Here is a 20,260-nt window from a genome sequence, read left to right on the forward strand (position 1 = left end):
ATAGTATATTCTGTAAAGCGCCTTGAGCCTTCTCGAAGACATGATAAGGCACTATATAAAATGCAAGGACCATCATTATTATATCTATATGAACGACCATTAAACCTGTGAAAAAATGTGATCTTCTGTTGAACCTGACAATTCAGTACATTTGCAAATACATCCTCTGTGTCAATTAATCTGACTTTGCCACAAATTGTATTAATATAGCAGCGAGTAGTAAACGAGCATTGGCATTGCCGGGGGCTTATGGCACATTTGTCCCTGAAGGCAGGTTTGTTGTGGATCTTTAGCTGCAAATATAAAATCCAATGAACAAACCTATTCTTAAGTTTTAACGATTCTTTGGGCCACTGTGCACCATATCCATCTTCCTAAATATGCCATTATCATGACAGCTAATGTTACACTGGACAGAATAATTACTCAAGCTGGCAAAATTTATTTCCTATGCATGATCCTTATCACTGTCCTTTTCTGCTATCTCATTCTCCCAGCATCCACAATCAGTCTCTCGCTTGACTTTCAAGACGACGGAATAATCTCATTATAACAGTCGTTTAAAGTACAAAGCCTGAAACAATAGCGGTAAAATCCAGAGGCAGGGAGTGAAATTCTCTTTACCTTACAATATCCATGGTCTGGTAAATGATCTCAGATTGGTCAACACCAATCACTTGCTTGGCTCCGGCTTTTGCTGCAAACATGGAGAGGATCCCAGTCCCACAACCAACATCTAAAACAACCTGGCGAGGATTCAGAAATAAGGACTTTAATTTCAATGGAAGAGCAAATTAATAGAACAGCATTTTACCTCAAAGTAGGAATCATGCACTATTTCTGCATTGGAATCTGCTTGATTGTTTGATCTAAATATTTGAATAACAATTAATTCATTCAATTGAAAGCCCAAATGGGTTCATATTGCACCCGAGTGACCAGGTTGGCCCCAGTTTGATGACACAATTCCGCATTATATTTTAATTTGGGGCTCCTATGATGTCCTGGTGTTTTGGGGCACACACTGTAACCAAGTTATACAGTATTTTAAAACGGCCATTTGTTTTTGTTTAGCATATAGTTTCAGTATTGGAGCACAACATGTATTACATTCCTCAGTTCCTCTTCCCCCCACCCCCCCAAAAGGTCTGAAATCATATTCTAAATGATTAATTGAACAGATAATCTCAACCATTTAATATCTTGATGGGCAGAATGACCTCCTATTCCTTAATAACTTGCTGAAATTTTGCTCAATACAAAGTAGTAGTGACACTGCATTGATGTAAACTCAGCTAACTTGTTTTCTATTCAATACTGTGTATACACAACGCTCAGCTCATACCTCAATCAATATAATTCCACGTTAGGTTCTTTTCACGCACACGTCAGCTGTCTGCACAGAATTCTACCAACTGGCTTTGTGACAAGTTCGATTACTCCATCATTTCAATCTCCATTGCTTAAAACTAAATTTTAATTGCTTATTATGGATAAATTAATACATTGCTAGATTTAACTACTTGAAATTGCTGAATTGAATCACTCAACTCATGTTTAGCAGTATGTTCCAGTTAGTTTGTATTTTTAATGTGATATAATTTCATACATTTCTGCTAAACTTCCTATGAGGTCCCTGATGCTATTAAAGAGGCGACTGACAAAACTAATAGACGTTGACAAGGATCACATTTACCATCATTCCACTGAAGCGTAACAACCAGACTTTAATTAAAAGCAATTCTCATCTGTGTAACAGCCATAGACATTGTTTGGCAATACATTTATTGATTTTTACCTTAGTCTCAAACAGCAGACAGGAATAATCAATTTCACATACATATTGGTATGTTAAAAAGAATTATCACTGCTTGGACATACGTCATGAGTTTTCTTCTGATAAATTGTTCTAAATTGGAGGATACTGAGAGAGGTGTATTTGATGGTCAGAATTTCAAAAAGGCCTTTATCTGGATTGAAATGAGAGGCCAAGACTTCAGCCACCACACACTGTCTTTTGGAACTATTTCCAAATTAACTGAAAAAAACCTTAAAATATCCAGGAACTGGAGAATTTGAAACTGGACTGCAGGGATACATCTACAAACATGACAATTACTTAATTCAAGCAAATTATATTTTGCGTCCCTTAAAATCCCCAGTGGAAGAATTCAATGAGTCTGTTGCAGGTTCTGAAACAACGCACGGCTCGGAACATTGCACCCAGTTGGCTGATTATATGTAGCACATAACAGTTATGGAATACTGTAATGTACAACGACAAGAATGATCTGTACTTGTGTTATTAGGGCACTCCGGTCTCCATTCAATGAAAAACCACTCATGCGTAATAAACTGAAGGACTTTTAAATCAATTCCTCAACAAATATACTGCCAGCGATCATCTACCTCTGGAGGATCCTAACTTTGCGGCTGCAATAAGCACTACAGTTTCCTTATCACCTACCTTGTCCTTGAAAATATGTGGGTTGAGGAACATGAAGTCCCTGTAGCTCTCAGTTCGCACTTTGTCCTGCCAAGTGACAACCAAACAGTGAATCAATTGCATTCGTAACTCTTAACTACAACGCAAACAATGGCATCTGCACCAAAATAATCATATAAATCTTCATGTTCTCCTTATTCTAAACCTAAAAGAAATTTTAAAACATTTAAGTGAAGTTTGTTGCTGACTGAAAGACCTAGATCTCCTGTCCGTTGATCACATTGGCTATGAGTGAGACTCCCATGCTAGGTCTCTGGTTTGTTCTACAGGAAAGTCTACATTGGCAAACGTGAGGCGAGGGATGGTTCAGATGCAGCTCTGAGGTCTACAGTATTGAAAAAGCTGCCATCAACACTCTAGGCCACAATGTGAATTACGGCCATTTCAGTATTAATGGGCGGCTGGAACCTATAACCCAAAAAAGGCAACATCTCAAGAGGAGAAAATAGGAGGGAGAAAGAGCTGGAACTAATAAAATATGATCAGATGCTTTCATTGATTTACCTAGATTTATAGTATAATGGTACCACAAAGTACACTGGAATCCTTACAAGGTTAATAGAATATCAGGTTTCCTCCGCATCCCAATAAAAACATGAAATAAAAAGCCATTATGATGTCTGTCAGTGTTCCAGTTTAAGTGTTCAATTGAAGAAGGATGCCAGCGTGCCACTGAAGAACTCCCGACTTCTTAGGTGCAAGCTATTCCCATCCATCTCTGCTTAACGCCCTACCACTCAGTTCATTAAGGTGACATAATAGTTTACCGCACAGCCTTGTTGATGAGAATATTTTAATCATACCCATATCTACAAAAGACACCTAGGAGCTTTAATCTTTCATCTATCCAGTTACGTCAAATCGTTATCCGAATCATTTTCTTCACAAGCTACTACCTGATCCGTTTGAAGGCACTATTTGATGCAATTTTAGGTACTGTACTTTGAAAACCCCCACATCCGTGTGTTTTTTTTGTGTGTAAAACTGTACGATGTGGGGTGGGGGGGGACAAAGTTTTAAAAACCCTACTCCTTCTAATGTTCTGTGTGAAGAACTGGATAAAATTTAGCAATTAAATATAAAATGGATCATTCACTCAGTAAATTAAATTGGATTTAACAGGTAAATTACAAATAGGTTGGTGGGGAACGAATTCAGGAATAGAACATGCACAGCAATTTTTAGAACAGTCCCACCGGAGTGTCATTTGGCAGCTGAATCTGCTCAGACATCCAAAACAGAGGGCTCAGTGTCACTCGTCAAAGCACTGGGTTGGAAAGTGATCAGACTTGCGCAGGCAACAGTCCTCACCCTTCGGCTCTGACTGAACTTAATCAATTATGTTCCAACTGCTTTGATGTGATTTCAGCCACCAGTGTTCCATTGCAGTCGTTTGTTTTTCACTTTACGACGAACAGAAAAAAAACACATCGAGGAAGAATTTTTTTTAAAAAAAGGAATGTTTCCATCCCCTGAACTTGATCCTTTTTAAAATTGCAACAACAACATTATCATTTTTATTGCAGCTCTTTGTCGAGCGTCGGTGAAATATTCTGTCTGGGTCACTGAAACATCGAGATGATCGGAAACGAGGAAAATAATTTTAAAAGGAAACCACTACCTGACGAAAGCAGATTGATAAAAAGATTCAGAGATAACAATCGCCGGAACAGTTTAAAGCTTTGTGTGCGTGTGTGTGTGTATATATAAAAATATTTAAAAAAAGAGATTAGCTGATTACCAACAAGCTCTTAGCTGATCCAAACAGTTCCTGCCGTGTTTTGAGAGCCGATTCTAAAGGGAGATGCATATGAGGCATTTGGGAAAATGGAAAAAAAAACTGCAGCCACAAGAGGGTTAAAAATGCAGCATCGGAGGTGTGTTTATGTTAGGGGCTAATAGATAGGTGAGTCCTGTGCACGGTTTCTATTTGATAAACAAACCCGAGAGTTGTGCTGTACTGCAATCTCACCTTTAGCATTTCCTCATGTATACCATAATGCCCATAGGAACTGAAGTAGACATTGTCCTCTTCCTCCTGCAGGTCTGCAATAGCATTTGTGGTTGATTTACCAGTCCTGACATCTGCATTTATCACGAAATCCCGCACATATTGTCTGTAATCAATTTAAAACACACCCTTGAGGCACGCTTAGCGAACTGTGAAGGAAGAATTCTGCAACAATGGAATTTTCCAATACAAACAGTGCCATCCTCTGACTCCCTCTGCTGGTGCTCAAACTACAGTACAAACAGCCTTGAGACATCGTTCTACACAAATAAAAGCACCGGTTATAGTTACAGGCTAATTTCCAGTTCGGCTCGGCAGATAGCAAAAAAGATTACCAAGAAAAGGCTGTTGAGCCCTCAATCCCAATCACTCCACAAATGAAAGCGAGGTATCATTGCCAAAACAACGGTGGATATTCCGAGCAAAGCTTAATACGGAGATCAGAATTTTCTGTTAAATTTGTTCACCACGGCCAATACTATAACACACTGCTAACTTCATACACGTACTCGCGTGCACCCCGTCACTAGGCTGAATTCATGTTACCTCCCTGGCTCAAAAGCATCCTCAATTGCTACCCACTTCAGTCGTGGGACGCTGCTGTGCGCAACTGACTGCCACGTTTCACCCACAAAATATTACAGTCGATTCGCTTTACAGTATATTCTGTGAAGCGCTTTGAGACGTCTCAAAGATGTGATGAGGCGCTATATCAAATGCAAGGATTATTATTATTCAGCCACAATAAAAGCTGGGAACCTTCATATTCTGTGGGTTAAGGACTGCACTGTGGTGGCTGTATACTTGCTGCACACCTAGCCACAGTGGAGTCTATATTAACAGACTATATAATTCAGAATTAAGCGCTAATTCTAAAGCAAAGCTGCTGGAGCACGCACCATGCTGTGGGAAATCGGACTGCTAACTGGTACCTACACAAAACCTTTCTAAGCTCCAGCAAAGCTTTGAGGGGACCAGACCTAACTACCTTTTTTTCCTCTCCACTTAACGCGAAACGTTCTACCGCCGGAAAAACATATTCATTGTGTCACTGTGTTGCCGTCGTACCTCATTTTCTCGAAGTCTTCCATTACTCTAATAAACTCCGCTTCAGATTCCTCTGCCCTCTTCTCAGCCTTTTGTAAACGTTGAAGAAGAGCTTCCTCGACTTGATTTTCTCCATCTATCCGCTCGGACGAAGAGGGCTGTTCCTCCGAACACTTCGACTCGCAGATTTCATCTACATCTGAAAAGAAAAACACAAATGTAGTCTCTCTAACAACAACCAGGGGTCCATGCTAATGCTCTATAACAGGTTCTAAGGACCTCACTCATGGACATGAAATAGTCTGGGGGGAAATAGGGAGACATAGCAACCAACAGTGACTCTTAAAAGTCATTATGATTAAAACCCTTCTTTTTTCTACCCATTTCTGCATAGATTTGTCTGTAATTTTATGTAAACACACAATGCTCCATTTTTGAGGGCTCCCAAAAGACAGCACTGAAAATCCATTACAGTTTTGTCAGTTATCAGCATAAAATGCTTAACATGAATTATGCAGAGAAAAGATGTGTGCCGCCACTGCTAGCTGCTTTGATTATTTAATTGTAATAACTAGAAATTCCATAACATTGGTGCGAGGCTGTGCGGAATAAATTACACAACAGCCATCACGTTCCAGCTATTGCTTTGAGATTTATTTTGCTTCATTTTTTTAAAAAACATATTGCTGCACTTCCTCACACTTAATCACTTACTGCTTTCAAGCACTTGAAATTGAGATACTGTACTTCAGCTCAATTCCCTGTGCATTCGTACTCAAAATGACACGAGGCTGTGAGGGGACATAACCGTCCAGAATTGCTCCAAGCCGCAGGTGTAAGCACTTGTACAACAGGTGAGAATGCGATTCACACCTTCCTCAACAAGTCTGCACAATGCACTTGAAACCCCAAATACTCGATCGAGTATTTGTGGTGCACCAACATGGCTTTCCTCATTCCTGAGCAGATGATACTTTTGGTCTCCAGGATAGACTACCAGATTGAGACTCAACCATGATAAACTTGAAGGTGGCTTTGTGATGGCGTCGAAAATACCCTTGAATCAGCACCACCTTCAAAACACTGTATTGGAAGCGATGACAAACAAAGGATCCAAAAAGTCAACCAAATTGGTTTGTTTTAGAAAAAAGATAAACTGTAGGAAGGCGTTATAGTGATTCTGCCCAGACTCAAATTGTGATTTCCCACAAATACCTCAATTTATCTTATGTTAATAATATTGTGATCTCTCAGTGCATCAAATTGTCACCAATAAAGTTATGCCAATTCTTTCAAATATATTATGTAGGCTGGTGGTGAGAATCCCTCTTTGAAACCCAATGATTCAGTAACTGTAGACCACAATATCATTCTCCATATCATTGCACTACAAAAATAAAAAGAGAAGAAATCTGGCATACCAAACTGGAGTAAAGGATCCTCCTTAGAGGTAGGTTTCATATATTCTTCTTCATCCCAGGGGACTCGACCAGAAATGGATTTAAAAGATTCCGCGACTGGATTCTGCATAAGAAATAAAACTGTTGTTCTCTTTACTGCATTGACCAATACAATACTATAATATAAATTCTAAGTATATCAAAACTGCCCTACAAGAATTTGCATTTATAGACTGGCCTTCACGTAGGACATCTGACGGAGTTGGATGCCGAGCAAGGGAAGAGGGTAGAGGATGGTTGGAAGAAGTTATCAGAGGTGCAATGGAGGAGGCAAGTTTTTAGGCAGGATTTAAAGATGGATAAAAATAACGAAAAATAATAATAATCTTTGCATTTGTTACAGCACGTTACCGGGTCATCAAGACACCTCAAAAGATATGCTACAAAGTCAGTTGACTGCACATTTTGTGGGCACACTGGCAGCTACTTGCGCACAGCAATATCCCACAAACAATCATGGAGAGAGTGACCCATTTTATTTAGGGACTTTATTGGCCATAAATTAGATCAGACTATAAGAACACACACTCTCAAATGGACAAGGCAAACGAAACAATTGATACAAGCCAAATTTGCTTTTCAATGTGTATAAGTTGTCATAATAGATCTTTGATAACCTATAGGCATAAAGACCTCCAAAGATGTATTTTTCCTGGATTGTACAACAGCCCTGCAAAGGATTTCAAGAAATGTTGAAAACATAGTTAGAATATCCGAGACGAGTTAAAATAAAAAGCAGACAATTTTCTCTAAACAAACACCAGAAACGTACCGTGTTTCTAATGAAATTAATAAGCTTGATGTACCCATAGAAATCAAGGCCTGAAAAGAAAACAGAAAGTTGTTACATTCTTTTTAGTTTCTGTTATATTGATGTTTACACATCTTGCACCCACTTACATTCAGAAATGGGTCTTTCAAACACAGAATACACGACTGACATGAGCCAACATTTCTTCCTGGGCCTTGATGAATAATGGCTAACTTACCGTGCTTTTCGATGACTTGTTTGATATCAAACTGATGCTCTGCTTCACAGTGAGAAAAAGTATCTTGAGCTGAAGCAAAGAGTCTGCATGTAGAAAAACAAGATTTAAAATAAAAATAATTTTCCCCAGTAACTCGGTGGGTAAATGCAACACCTGGACCAGAACAGAGCCAGACAGACCCACCCGCAGCACTGATAAATCCCTGGTCAGGGCAAACGTAGCTGATGTGAATTGAGTTGTCTGTGGTCAACACATGACAATTTGTTCCTCAGTGGCCCAGGGCAGAGAAATAGTCGTCATTCCTGACCACAATGCAGTGACCGTCAGTAGAAAGTATTTGCAACGCAGCAACGTGAATTATTCCTACGAATAAAATGTTGTGCGAGTTACAAGATACAATTGTGAAACAACAAAGGCTAACGTACCTCTCACAGAACAAGCACCGAACCTGAGGCTCCCCAGGGGTCTGACTTTCAGCATCTTCCCAATCACACCACACCTCGTCGTCACTCTCTAACAGTTCAGGCATTTCCTCAGCAACGTCCCCTCTGTCTAAAGGCAAGAAACAAAAACAAGGGAGAAGTCAGGACATTTTTTGTAAAGAAAAGCATAAAACATCTGAAATTGCTGAAATTCTCCCCATCACGTTATCGGATTCATTGCAGGTGAGGTGCACAGCTTCCCCCTCCCCCCAAAGATGGTTCTGGCATAATAAAGACTTCCTTTGGCTTCATAAGGTGAAATATAAGCGGATCCCAGTCAAGAATAACATGTATTCAGTAAGCGCCTTATCACGTCTCAAAGAGCTTCGTGGAATATATTTGTAAAGTGTATTTTGTGGGCGAAACGCGGCAGTCAATTGCCCAGAGCAGTGGCCCAGGGACAGTTGCGGATTGAGCGACCAAAGGTTTTTTTTTGCCGAAGATTATCCCCGTTAGATACGAAACTGGTGAGCAGTGCATTGGTGAGGAGAGCATCATGAGGGGGTACAGGTGGGGCATAAGGGGGGGTGGGGGCTGTAAGCAAGCAATGTAGCTCCTTCCACCTTACCGCCTAGACTGGACATTTACACCAAGGATCTAAAAGTCACTTTATTTTAATTAAAGCTCTATCGGGAGAGAGTGAGTGGGTGAGTGGGGGAGAGACAGAGCTCGTCTCACCATAGCTGATGTGTGACTGCAAACTGAACCACGTCAACCTTTTTTTTAAACAAAAGGGTACGACTGCTGAGCTGACAGCACCTCAGCCTCTCTCCGGACACTCACTCACACACGCACACACTCACACTCACTCACACACACACACACACACACGCACTCACTCTCACACACACACACTCACTCTCACTCACACACAGGCACTCACTCTCACACACACACACACTCACACACACACTCACTCACTGAGAGAGACGGCCGTGTAATTGACTGTGTGTGTGGGTGTGTGTGTGAAAGTGTGTGTATGGGTGTGTGTGGGTGAGTGTGGGGGAGGGTGTGCGTGTGGGGGGTGTGTGTGGTGTGTGTGTGGGGTGTGTGGGTGTGTGTGTGTGTGGGGGGGGTGTATGGGTGTGTGTGTGTGGGGGGGTGTGTGGGGGTGTGTGTGTGTGTGGGGGGGGGGTGTATGGGTGTGTGTGTGTGGGGGGTGTGGGTGTGTGTGTGGGGGGTGTGTGGGTGTGTGTGTGTGGGTGTGTGGGGGGTGTGGGTGTGTGTGGGGGGGGTGTGGGTGTGTGTGTGTGTGGGGGGGTGTGGTGTGTGTGGGGGGGTGTGTGTGGGTGTGTGTGGGGGTGTGTGGGGGTGTGTGTGTGGGGGGTGTGGGTGTGTGTGGGGGGTGTGGGTGTGTGTGAGTGTAAAAAAAATGATCCAAATCATAGCGAAATGCAGTGTTTCCCTGAGAGCCGCGGAGGCCGCGCGGCGACATTGTTACCAGTGAACCCCGAGAGCGGCGACACTGTTGCTCTCGGGGAGTCTCTGTGGATACAATGTCGCCGGCTCCTCCTCACTGCCGCCGCCGCACGTTTAAGGGCTTCGTTGACCAGTGGGTTCCGACCACACGTGCGTTTACCTCTCTCTTCCGCCATCTTCCAGCGACCAGTTGTTGTCAGCCACACGGGGGGGGGGGGGGGAGAGAGAGAGGGGGGGAAGGGGGAGAGAGAGAGAGAGGGGGGAAGGGGGAGAGAGAGAGAGAGAGAGAGGGGGGGAGAGAAATCACTCACTATCCTTTCCACTTCCAGGTCACTGCAGATTTTTAATTCACTGCAGAAGGAAGTACTTGGGGTTTTCTTTATCTCTATGGGGGGGGGTCGGGGGGGGGTTATGGGGTTAGTAATTCGGCTGCGGGTACATATTTCTGCACATTCTCCTTTTCCAGTGGAAGCCCCGAAATGCACAGTGTTACTTTTGCAAAAGCTCTCACACACTCACTCACTCACTCACACACTCACCACCAGACTTATTGTATTGCCTGTTCATTGCCTGTCCCGCTCACAGCTCCATCCATCCCCCCCCCCCGAGAAATGCCATCGTGCGCTTGTTTTGACTGGGAAAACAGGAAGGAAAAGGTGATTGGGTGGAATGGGGGGAGGGGAGAGGGTAAGAGTGGGGGAGGGGGGAGGGTAAGAGTGGGGGAGGGGGGAGGAGAGAGGGTAAGAGTGGGGGGAGGGTAAGAGGGGGGAGGGTAAGGGGGTTTAGAGGGTAAGAGTGGGGGGGGAGGGGGTAAGAGTGGGGGGGAGAGGGTAAGAGTGGGGGGGGAGGGGAGAGGGTAAGAGTGGGGGGGAGGGGAGAGGGTAAGAGTGGGGGGGAGGGGAGAGGGTAAGGGGGAGGGGGGGTAAATTTCACAGTGTTGTGTAGATCTTACACGGGAGGGATCTGTGTTTTTTTTTACGCAACGTATCGGTTAGTTTTTGTTGAGTTCTTGAGATCGCCGGCTGTGGGGTGTTTGTGGGGAGGGTTTGGGGTTTGGGATGGGGGGGGGGGGTTTGTGGGGGGGGGGCCGGGTGGGGAGCCGGGTGTCTTGACACCTGCAGAAACCCCTCACCTTTGCTTGAGAGTCTCCAAACCGAACTGAGAATTCCAGACTTTCCCACCTCCGCGTGGAAATTCGAGATGGCGTGTCGGGGATGGAGAACGCTCTTCCCTGGGCGGAGCCATCTCTGCTTATCTAATTCCGGAAAGTTCCGGCCACGTTCACGTTGGCTGCTGTAAGAGTTCCGAGACGCTGTATCTCAGGGTAAAAAGCGTTGTCCTCTCCACCCGGGTACGTTTAACCCAGCGATGCATTCGTTGACGATCTAAGTTGCCCCGTGAACGCTGCCTTCGTGTTAAACCGATGCCCTGCCAAGGAGGGTGGTCGAGGCAGAGTCCCATGCGGGTTTCAAGAGGGCAAGTAGACAGGTATAATAATCATCCTTGCATTTGACGCAGCATTTATATCATTGAGACGTCTCAAAGCGCTTCACAGAATATGAAGGATACGGGCCTAAAAGGGTTAATGGTATGATATTACCAAACTAGGACATTGCTTGGTCCTATAGTGGGCGTAGGCTTTATGTTTAAGCTGTGTGTAGAAAATACACCGTATTTGTTTAGCAGACATCAAACACCGTCCAAGAGAGAATCAATAAGTTCTCGGGTTAAAGCTTTGCCAGTGACGACGCATTAAGCTTCAAATACGTGGCGTTTCAAGATAACCGAAACTTCGAAATTCTAGTTAAAGATCGCACGCGTAAAATGCAATACACGTAGAGATGCAGTGATCGAATGACGGTGCGGGCGGAGATTTAGCAGGGGGTTTGAAAGCACTACACTGGGCAAACAGAAACTCTCCGAAGGTAAAAGTGACCCAAGAACTAAAGCGACCTCACAGATTCAGAGCGAAGAAGAAAGTTTCACCGCGGGATAGGCAAGAATATCGTGTTGTGTTCTGTGTACTTCTGCCATTGAACAGTAGAGTGTGCTGTCCACGCAATCAAACAGCACAAAAGGATGGTGAGGGGCAAACGGTTTGATTTTTCCCCTCGTCGTTGAACAATTTAAAACTGGAAATGCGACATCTGCGAATGTGCATTTTCAGCATATTGAAAAATGTAAATGAATGAATGACTGCTGAATCATTCAGTTACACAAAAATTCAACCGGTGTCTTAACGATGGAGCATTTTAGAGCATCCATGATAATAATTAGTCACTACCCTTCTGCATTTCACAGCAAGTAAATATTTATTGTTTTTAACATTTGATACGGTGCAAATCACATAGCGCCCCATTCATATCAGAGACGTGACTAAAAGGGCTAAATAATCATTAATAATAATCCTTGCAGTTGATATAGCGCCTTATCACGTCTTCGAGAAGTCTCAAAGCGCTTCACAGAATACACTGTAAAGTAAATCGAATGTATATTTGTGGGTGAAACTCGGCAGCCAATTGCCTATGTACAGTCGTGGATTGAAAATGACCAATTTATTATTGTTTTGGAGGGATTATTATTAGGTGTGTGGAGTAAGGAAACTTGCCCAAGGTTTCGCCCTCTGCCTGGAATTGAACCCAGGTCTCTCGCTTGCAAAGTGAGTGCTCTAATCACTGAGCTACAGGTCTCCACGTCCATCTTTACTCCAGTAAATCTTAACAAGATTTAAGATCTAACCCTAACCCTAAAGTGTAGTGTAGTGACCGTGTATGTACCCCTAATACCTAATCTATTTTATGAAAGTACAGTATACTTGAAATCATAAATACCTCACTTTCCTCAAAATAATTGCAAGAAATGTTGTGTTTTTAAAACTTAATTAAAAGAGAAGATGCGCAATGACTTTTGAAAAAAGTTATCACTATATTATAAAAATGAGAAAATGTTACCAGAACTAAGGCACTGTGCGTACAGGCTCGAAGGTGATATTTCAAACACAATGAGTTCTTGATCTTAGCCAATTCATCTGCGATATGTCAAATAGAACCAAGTTCCCTGCAAGGATTTTGTTGGTGTGGGGGGGTGGGGGGTGGTTAGAGATGAAGAATAAATCTCTTTGGAGAATTATCAAAAAAATAACTACTTGCCGCTTCACTTTTGTTCCCCAAGTTTGCCAAGCGTGTGAACAACCTTATTCTCAAATAATTCCACTTTTTTGTCGAGTGGTAACACAACATTGTTCACCATGGCCTTCCCTACTAATGAGGTGGGGATGGATATCGCAGTAGGAAATACGTAAGATATGGGGCCGAGGACTTTTCTTGCCGCCCATTCCATTGGCCGCGATTCTTGTCTGTCGCACATCAGTATTCTGTTTTAAATAAATACATAAATACATAAATACATAAATACATAAACACATAACACACGCACACACACACACACAGGTTCAACCAGGAGTCACTGAATATTGATCAGAAGCAGCAACCCTGGTTACCCTGTTTTTCCTGTTTCACCGCTGGCTTTTTATAACCCTCAATCATTTTCTTTCAGACAACAGCCCAAATAACATGCACCCCACTCGACTTCACTCATTGCATATTCGACCCCCCCCCCCGCCTCCCCCCAAAATCTTCTTGGAATAGGAGTGGGTTCAGGTTGGTCAAATCGGCTAGACCTTTAGCCGAAAATAATAATAATAATAATCCTTGCATTTGATCTGTAGCACCTTAACACGTTGAGACGTCTCAAACGTGCTTGAAAGGATATACTGTAAAGTGGAAATGACTGCATTTTGTGGGCGAAACACGACAGCCCGTTGAACTGCGCACTGCTTCGGAAAGGACTTGTTAAGACCACACATTCCTTACATAGCTTTGACACTCATTCACGCATAAGGTCAGAGTTCAGCAGCCTACATATTTATTTGGCAAATGTAGCGAGAATGAGTGTCTACCAAAAAAAAGACAAACGACCCTGTCCTTTTATTCACAGTAAAAACGAACACATCCACAGAAATACAATAAGACCTCAGAAAAATCATACGTACCCAGGTCGAAAGATGCTGTATCGATCAAAGCCCAACTCCTCAACAGCTGCTTCTATTTGACCCTGGTAAAAACAATAAACACAAATACATTTTTTTTTAAAAAATATAAAGTAAATTAACAACAACAACTCGCACTTATTTAGCGCCCTCCCCGCAGAGTAGCATCTCAGAGCACGTACAATTACGAATCCACCTGAATTGAAACTTTTCTCTCAAATTGCTGCGCTGAAGATGACGTTACCGTGAAAAGCGTTTTGTTAAATGCTGGACGTGTACAGGAAAATTCCACAGTGTCAATAATGAAAGACGTACAGTGGGCTGAGGCCCCGACTCGGTCACGAATGCTGGGCCCAAGGCCAGCCTGTGGTTTGTAGCATTGTTGTGCCAGTGAGCAGGATATTGGCCTGACGCAAACAAAATTTGAACGTGGCCAATATAGTGCTAACCAGCTGATTGCTGTGGAATGTCCTGTCGGACAGACAGCGTGTTGCAAGTCACTCAACAACGACGACGACAACTTGGACTTTTTGAGAGGGGGCCACTCTGTTGATAAACACGGATTTGTGTACCTTAATTCTTGTGTACAGTACCGAACTGTTCTTATCTGCTCCTTTGGAGGACTGCAAGGTAAAGTGAGTGCATCCACCAGCTTTTGCCAGCTTCGCTGACTTTAACACGTAATCATAATCCACTCGAACAAAACCTTCCTGCAAAACAAGGTAAACAAAGATGTCATTCCCACACACAGCACAAAGGAGATCAAAATCGAACATTGCAACATAGGCAGAGCCGTGACTCATGTGAAAACAAGGGCAATAGTTTAGCGCTGTTAAAATAATCATCCTTGTGTTTGAGTCACAGTTCACTTCAGCTGCTGATCTTACTTCCGGTGATCTGGTCAAAGGCAGTTTTGAAAACCAAAGCACCCATGTTCTGGCTGGTCACCTCCAGGCCACTTTCCTCACGGGATTCACTATTCCCCCCACCTTGATCCGTACTCTTATTTGCAAACTGATTCTTTAGATAACTACAGTAATCAAATGGGCCTGTATCAGAAGACGCATGTAATAATAATAATTCTTGCATTTGATATAGTGCCTTATATCTTCGAGACGTCGTAAAGCGCTTCACAGAATATACTGTGAAGTGAATTGACTATATTTTGTGGGCAAAACATGTACATTTCCGATTTGAAGCTCTTAACATGTGCAACAGGTCCATCTCCCAGTCACTTTCCTTACCAAAGTTACAGATTTCTGAACCACACGTCAACGCTACTCTCAAAATTATAGATATTGACTTTAATGCTCACAGAGTGTGGATTAAAGCTTATTCCCAATATTACTCAGTTTAAATCATGTGCTTTGCTACATTTGCTACAGATCCAAAAAATGTGGAAACTAATATTTCATAGATTTCACAAGTTACTTACATAAGATTCACCATCTGCACTCACCAACCATTTGCTCACAAAGCATTAGTGTTTCAAGCTAAGTGAATGAGGGGAAAATGTTTTTTTTTAAAAAGCGGAGGCATATAAGAAAAATCTTTCAAACCATTGCCACAAAATACCTGCTAAACAACTAGACCTATAACCATTCTTCTGCAATTTTTAAAATTTTATTTTAAAGTAAAAGTTCTAATAAAATAATAAGTGACCTCCCACATTGATTTTTCAAACACATTTTAAACTCTGTGCCACTATGGAAATACTGAATGGTGTTTGATGCCACATTGATTTCAGCTGAATTCATTTCAGCTCTCCTCCCCCACCCCACCCATCGCCCACTAGTTTATGTTGAAGAACACAAACGGAGCCACACACATAACAGAACTTTACAGCTTCAAAGTGCTAAATACAAGTTAATTATTCAATAACTGCTATGCTGGTAGGAGTTTAACTGAATTAAAATGAAGCCCAATTTCTCTGCCCTTAGTTCTTGGTCAGCGTCCTAAAACAGAGGTCAGTTGACAGGGATGCACAATGGTCACTTGACGAAATGTAAACTGACATAAATTCTGGAGCTCACTTTAAATCCGATTACGCAGCTAAATCACATCAATACCAGCCAGCCAACAGACGCTGGCGTCCCTTATTCAGAACAGCTACTAACAAGGAACAAGCCCTTCCTTCTAAACAAGAGCCCACGCCACCACCTCAAACACCCACGCTCAACCATCATCCCCTCTCAATAGGTTCCAGTTGACAAGGTGCCTTGCTGCTCTTTATGAACTTGCCCCAAACAAAGCAAAATATTGTCTTATTAGCAGCCAATGGACTGTTAATCCTGAACATTTTCAAAAAAAGCAACCGTTAGGTTCCCTAGGTGATTGAAAACATTGAACTTCATCGGGGAGAATTTCAATAAAGGGGATAACTCGTACGTAAAAATTGAGATGTGTTTCCTGAATGGCAGGATGTTTCAAGGGCCACTTTCAGGCTCATGTCATGCAGCATTCAGTTAGTTCTTAAGTATTTTTAAACTTGGGAAAATCCGCCACGTTCTGTGCTGCATAAAAGACAAGGAAAAAAAACTCATCGGGTTTTGAATGTAAAATAACATAAATTAATCGTTGCATTTTATATAGTGCCTTATCACATCAACAAAACGTCTCAAAGCACTTCACAGGATTTACTATCAAGTGTGTAGTCACTGTGCATTTGTGGACAAACACAAGCGCCAATTCGCGCACTGCAATATCCCACAAACAGCCATGAGGTGAACAACCAATTTTATTCAGAGGATTGTTGGCCAGGACACAGGGAGAAACTCCCTTCCATTTTCAAATAGCGCTATGGGATTTTTAACATCGACCTAAACAAGCAGATAGGAATGTGGTCTATGCCATTACCCATTACCAGTCAAGGTGGTTCCCTTGACTGATCGCTAACCAACAACACCTGCTCACGTGGTTGACTCAGATAATGCGACAAAAACAAAAGCAGATTTATTTTCCCAATACCTCGGGAATCCCGATATCCCCGTGTTTTCGAAGTGCTTCTCCTTACCGAACCAGCCTTCGATCTGGTCGTCCCCAGGCAACAGAATCCCAAGTCATGACCTTGGAAAGCAGATGCATGTTCATCCAGTTTCTCAAAATCTACAACTTCCTGGATCTGTTGGATGAAAAGAAGACAAATTAATTCTGCTGCTGTCTTTTGGTTCCAATTCAAGCCACAAAAAACACAGAGGGTTATTAGCCTCGTGAGGAGGTAAAGACAGTCTAATTTTGTAACACCAAAAAATAAATAAATGCAATTCCTGGATTCCTTTAGCACCAGCCGGAAGTGATTGGCGCTGGACCAAATATAAGGATTATCATTATAAACAGACTTGGTACTGGTTCACCCAGAGGTAGTAAATTTGACAAATATCCAAACAAAAGCCTAAATTAACAGCTTTAGAAACAGTGAACATAAATAACAATAGGGCATGGGGGTGGGGGTGGGGGGGAGGAAGAGTGTGAAAATAGAATTATAAGACAGAAATTTGTGATAATGTTCACTCGAAAATTTAATTGTTACCATTGCATCAAATTTGTTTTGATATTTCAAATGAGAAGTCAATTACTCGAAGCACTTGGATGGCAATGTGCCACAAGTCAATTAAACACACAACAAAGGTTTCTCCAGCTTCTAGCACACATGCCAACATTGCTCAGCTAATGCCTGGCATCGTCTAAAGTCTGGTGAAGTCATGTTTACTGCAAAGGTAATTATCTTAATACAGTCCTGTCAAAATTGTTTTCAGCAACTGCTGGTCGCTGCAAAGCGTGTCTGTACGCTGACATGGCTACAAAAGAGTGGCCACTGGCTGCGTTAAGACAGGCGATTGCTGCATAGAGATGGTTTATTGTGGAAAATCAGTCGGGAATGTTCCACAATAGTTGTTGACAACAGGTGGTTCCTTTAACAGGTTTGACTGCACACTCCTTTGAACGACTGTGTACTTACCACGTTCTTATACATTTCATCCTCGAAGGTAAGTGTTCTACGGCCGATGATGACAATTTTGGAAAAGAGCTGGCTCTTAATAATCTCCTCGAGCAACTCTTTCCCCGTTTCCCCGGACGCTCCAAGGACAAAGCAAGACTTATTTAGCATCTTAAAGCTTTGACGGAGGGCATCCATATCGTGTGACATTCTGTAACGAAAGAAAGCAATAAACTCGGTGAATAGTGAATGGTACACTTCCAATTATCTTTGTCATTTTTAATCAGATGTAAATGACCGGGGAAAATGAAGCACCGAAAACAATCCCTTGCCGCTTCTGAAGATATAACACATGCTGAGCTGCAGGTCAACAGCTGCGGGCAGGCACACAGCGGAGACGGTCTTGCCAGCCACCTCTCCAGATACAAATGTGGATCTCAGCAACCTACTGAAATAACCGTGCAAGGGTGTGGCACGGCCCGTTTTACAATCCAAGGCCTTCTCTCTCCAGTCATGCACTCTAACACAGGGTTGGAAACCTAGGACAGTTAATCTCCACCACTCCCCCGCGCGCCCCCCACCCCCACCACCCCCTTACCATGCCCCAAGGGACACCGATGCCGACTACAGTGACTCCAACTTACTCAACTTACCCCCCCGGCCCCCACTCCCCCAAAGAGTCACCTTTCAAAAAGACTGTCTCTCCCCCAATGGTACTCTGTCTCTCCCCCAATGGTACTCACAGAGTAGAATGACATTGCATTTTTTCACCTTGGAATTTTCAAGCAAACAAAACGTCAGGAATTCAAAATAGGAAATCCTATATATAATATATATATTTATATTTATATATTATATATATCTAAACAAATGATTTTTATCGCTTCACCTATAGCCTGTGCTCTGCCTGAAACATCTGCCTGACTTGGCTTGGTCCGGAACTGGGAGTCTTTGTACCTGAAACAAGGAAGAGTTTGTGGATCTGGGTTTTCCAGCTGATAGAGCAGATAGGCTGCTGAAAGCACCAACAGGCTCAATAAAGCTGCTGCATTAAACCAACTGCACACGAGAATTGTCATACTCCGGCTCAGGGAGCTGGGATTCTCAAACCTTTTCACCCTTTTTTCGCTTCCTCCTTTCTGTCACCAAACGCGGTCTGTCTGTGTGGAATGAGCACTTTGCACCACATCTTCCTGATGTGGTGGCCAACTCTTTGCTGCCCTCTGCTTTAGAGGACTGCACAGCCAGTGAAAGTACAGCATGATGTGGGGGTGGGGGGGGAAAAGAGGCAATAATAATAATCATCATGATAAAAATAATAATTCGGTCACTTCAACCCACCGCTGTTTGGAAAGGTTTACTTCGCTAAACCATAACAATGATAATCCTTGCATTTGATCTGGGGCCTTATCACGTCTTTGAGATGTCTCAAAGCACTTCACAGAATACACTGTAAAGTGAATTGACGGTATATTTTGTGGGCAAAAATGGGTTTATACCTGACTCCCCGAGGGTGTTGATGGTAAATAATAATGATAATAATCCTTGCATTTGATATAGAGCCTTAGCGCATCGTTCAGACATCTCAAAGCGCTTAACAGAATATATTGTGAAATGGATTGACTGTGTTTTTTGTGGGCGAAACATGCAGTGCAGGAATAACCATTCAGATTGGAAGGTTGCAAGTCTGAATCCTATATTATCCCGTGTAAAGGGCTCTATATAAATGAAAGTAGTTGTTGCCTTACAGACCCACTAGTCACTTTCCAAACAGAATGCAAACCTTGTAATGCTATTCAGTTCAAACTTCAACATAAAATGATCTGTTTTCTGCTGTTGCATTAGCTATTTTCACCCGGTAGAGGGCAGAACAGACAACACACTCATAGTGTAAATTCTTCAAAGTAAGAAGATGACGTATCAGTAAACTGCAAACTCAGGCCTGTGAAAAGCGAGATAGATGTACAATATAGAACCACACCAAATAAAAGTGCAATGAAGCAGTGCGGGTGGAAGATATCAGGATTACCTGTTTGAGCAAAGTGTGTTTGTTCATTGTGTACATTTTTTTTAAAAAACTTACATAAAAATGAAGACAGTTTTTAAATTATTGAACCAGGAAACAAGATATTAATCGGGTTCTTGCTGTTTCTGTTGAGTAACCTGACTCATAAAACTTTTGTAGTGCAAAGCAAGTTACTTTAACTCATAATTCAATTTATTGTTTTGGCCAATTAATAGACAGTTGTTTGGGAATATTTCACCATATCAAACTAAATAAATTATTTCCACATAAATCACTGTATATTTAAACTCTTATGATTTCCATGTCTGTTGTCTCTACTTGCAAAAAATCATGTA

At 42.3% G+C, this 20,260-nt stretch overlaps 2 protein-coding genes across 5 annotated transcripts in view; both read right to left on the bottom strand.

Annotated features, from left to right (window-relative positions):
• Nucleotides 1–10,524, bottom strand: part of prmt3 (protein arginine methyltransferase 3) — a 35,701-nt gene extending 25,177 nt beyond the window's left edge. The window contains exons 1-9 of one of the 2 annotated variants that reach the window (XM_042341525.1): nucleotides 10,454–10,524; nucleotides 8,439–8,565; nucleotides 8,014–8,096; nucleotides 7,797–7,846; nucleotides 6,986–7,088; nucleotides 5,586–5,763; nucleotides 4,479–4,623; nucleotides 2,468–2,533; nucleotides 625–746 (exon numbers count right to left, since the gene is read on the bottom strand). In XM_042341525.1, coding sequence (XP_042197459.1) covers nucleotides 625–746; nucleotides 2,468–2,533; nucleotides 4,479–4,623; nucleotides 5,586–5,763; nucleotides 6,986–7,088; nucleotides 7,797–7,846; nucleotides 8,014–8,096; nucleotides 8,439–8,565; nucleotides 10,454–10,481 — 902 coding nt within the window. In that variant the 5' untranslated portion in view covers nucleotides 10,482–10,524. Of the gene's footprint in view, nucleotides 1–624; nucleotides 747–2,467; nucleotides 2,534–4,478; nucleotides 4,624–5,585; nucleotides 5,764–6,985; nucleotides 7,089–7,796; nucleotides 7,847–8,013; nucleotides 8,097–8,438; nucleotides 8,566–10,074; nucleotides 10,124–10,453 lie in introns of those variants that run through there. The other variant, XM_007887699.1, reaches the window with a different exon arrangement.
• A 1,683-nt stretch (nucleotides 10,525–12,207) lies between these two features.
• htatip2 (HIV-1 Tat interactive protein 2) lies at nucleotides 12,208–19,113 on the bottom strand. Of its 3 annotated transcripts, XM_007887696.2 has the most exons (7): nucleotides 19,010–19,112; nucleotides 18,789–18,856; nucleotides 17,921–18,110; nucleotides 16,976–17,083; nucleotides 14,535–14,672; nucleotides 13,966–14,027; nucleotides 12,208–13,287 (listed from the first exon to the last, which is right to left on the bottom strand). In XM_007887696.2, the coding sequence occupies exons 3-7, from the start codon at nucleotides 18,107–18,109 to the stop codon at nucleotides 13,068–13,070; spliced, it is 717 nt and encodes a 238-aa protein (XP_007885887.2). In that variant the 5' UTR covers nucleotide 18,110; nucleotides 18,789–18,856; nucleotides 19,010–19,112; the 3' UTR covers nucleotides 12,208–13,067. The 3 variants fall into 3 exon arrangements, with proteins under 3 accessions (XP_007885887.2, XP_007885883.2, XP_007885886.2); XM_007887692.2 differs by lacking the exon at nucleotides 18,789–18,856 and having other exon boundaries at nucleotides 18,857–19,113; XM_007887695.2 differs by lacking the exon at nucleotides 18,789–18,856.
• Between the last annotated feature and the right edge of the window lie 1,147 nt (nucleotides 19,114–20,260).

This window comes from Callorhinchus milii, unplaced genomic scaffold, assembly GCF_018977255.1.
Source record: "Callorhinchus milii isolate IMCB2004 unplaced genomic scaffold, IMCB_Cmil_1.0 Scaffold17, whole genome shotgun sequence".
Lineage (NCBI taxonomy): Eukaryota > Metazoa > Chordata > Chondrichthyes > Chimaeriformes > Callorhinchidae > Callorhinchus > Callorhinchus milii.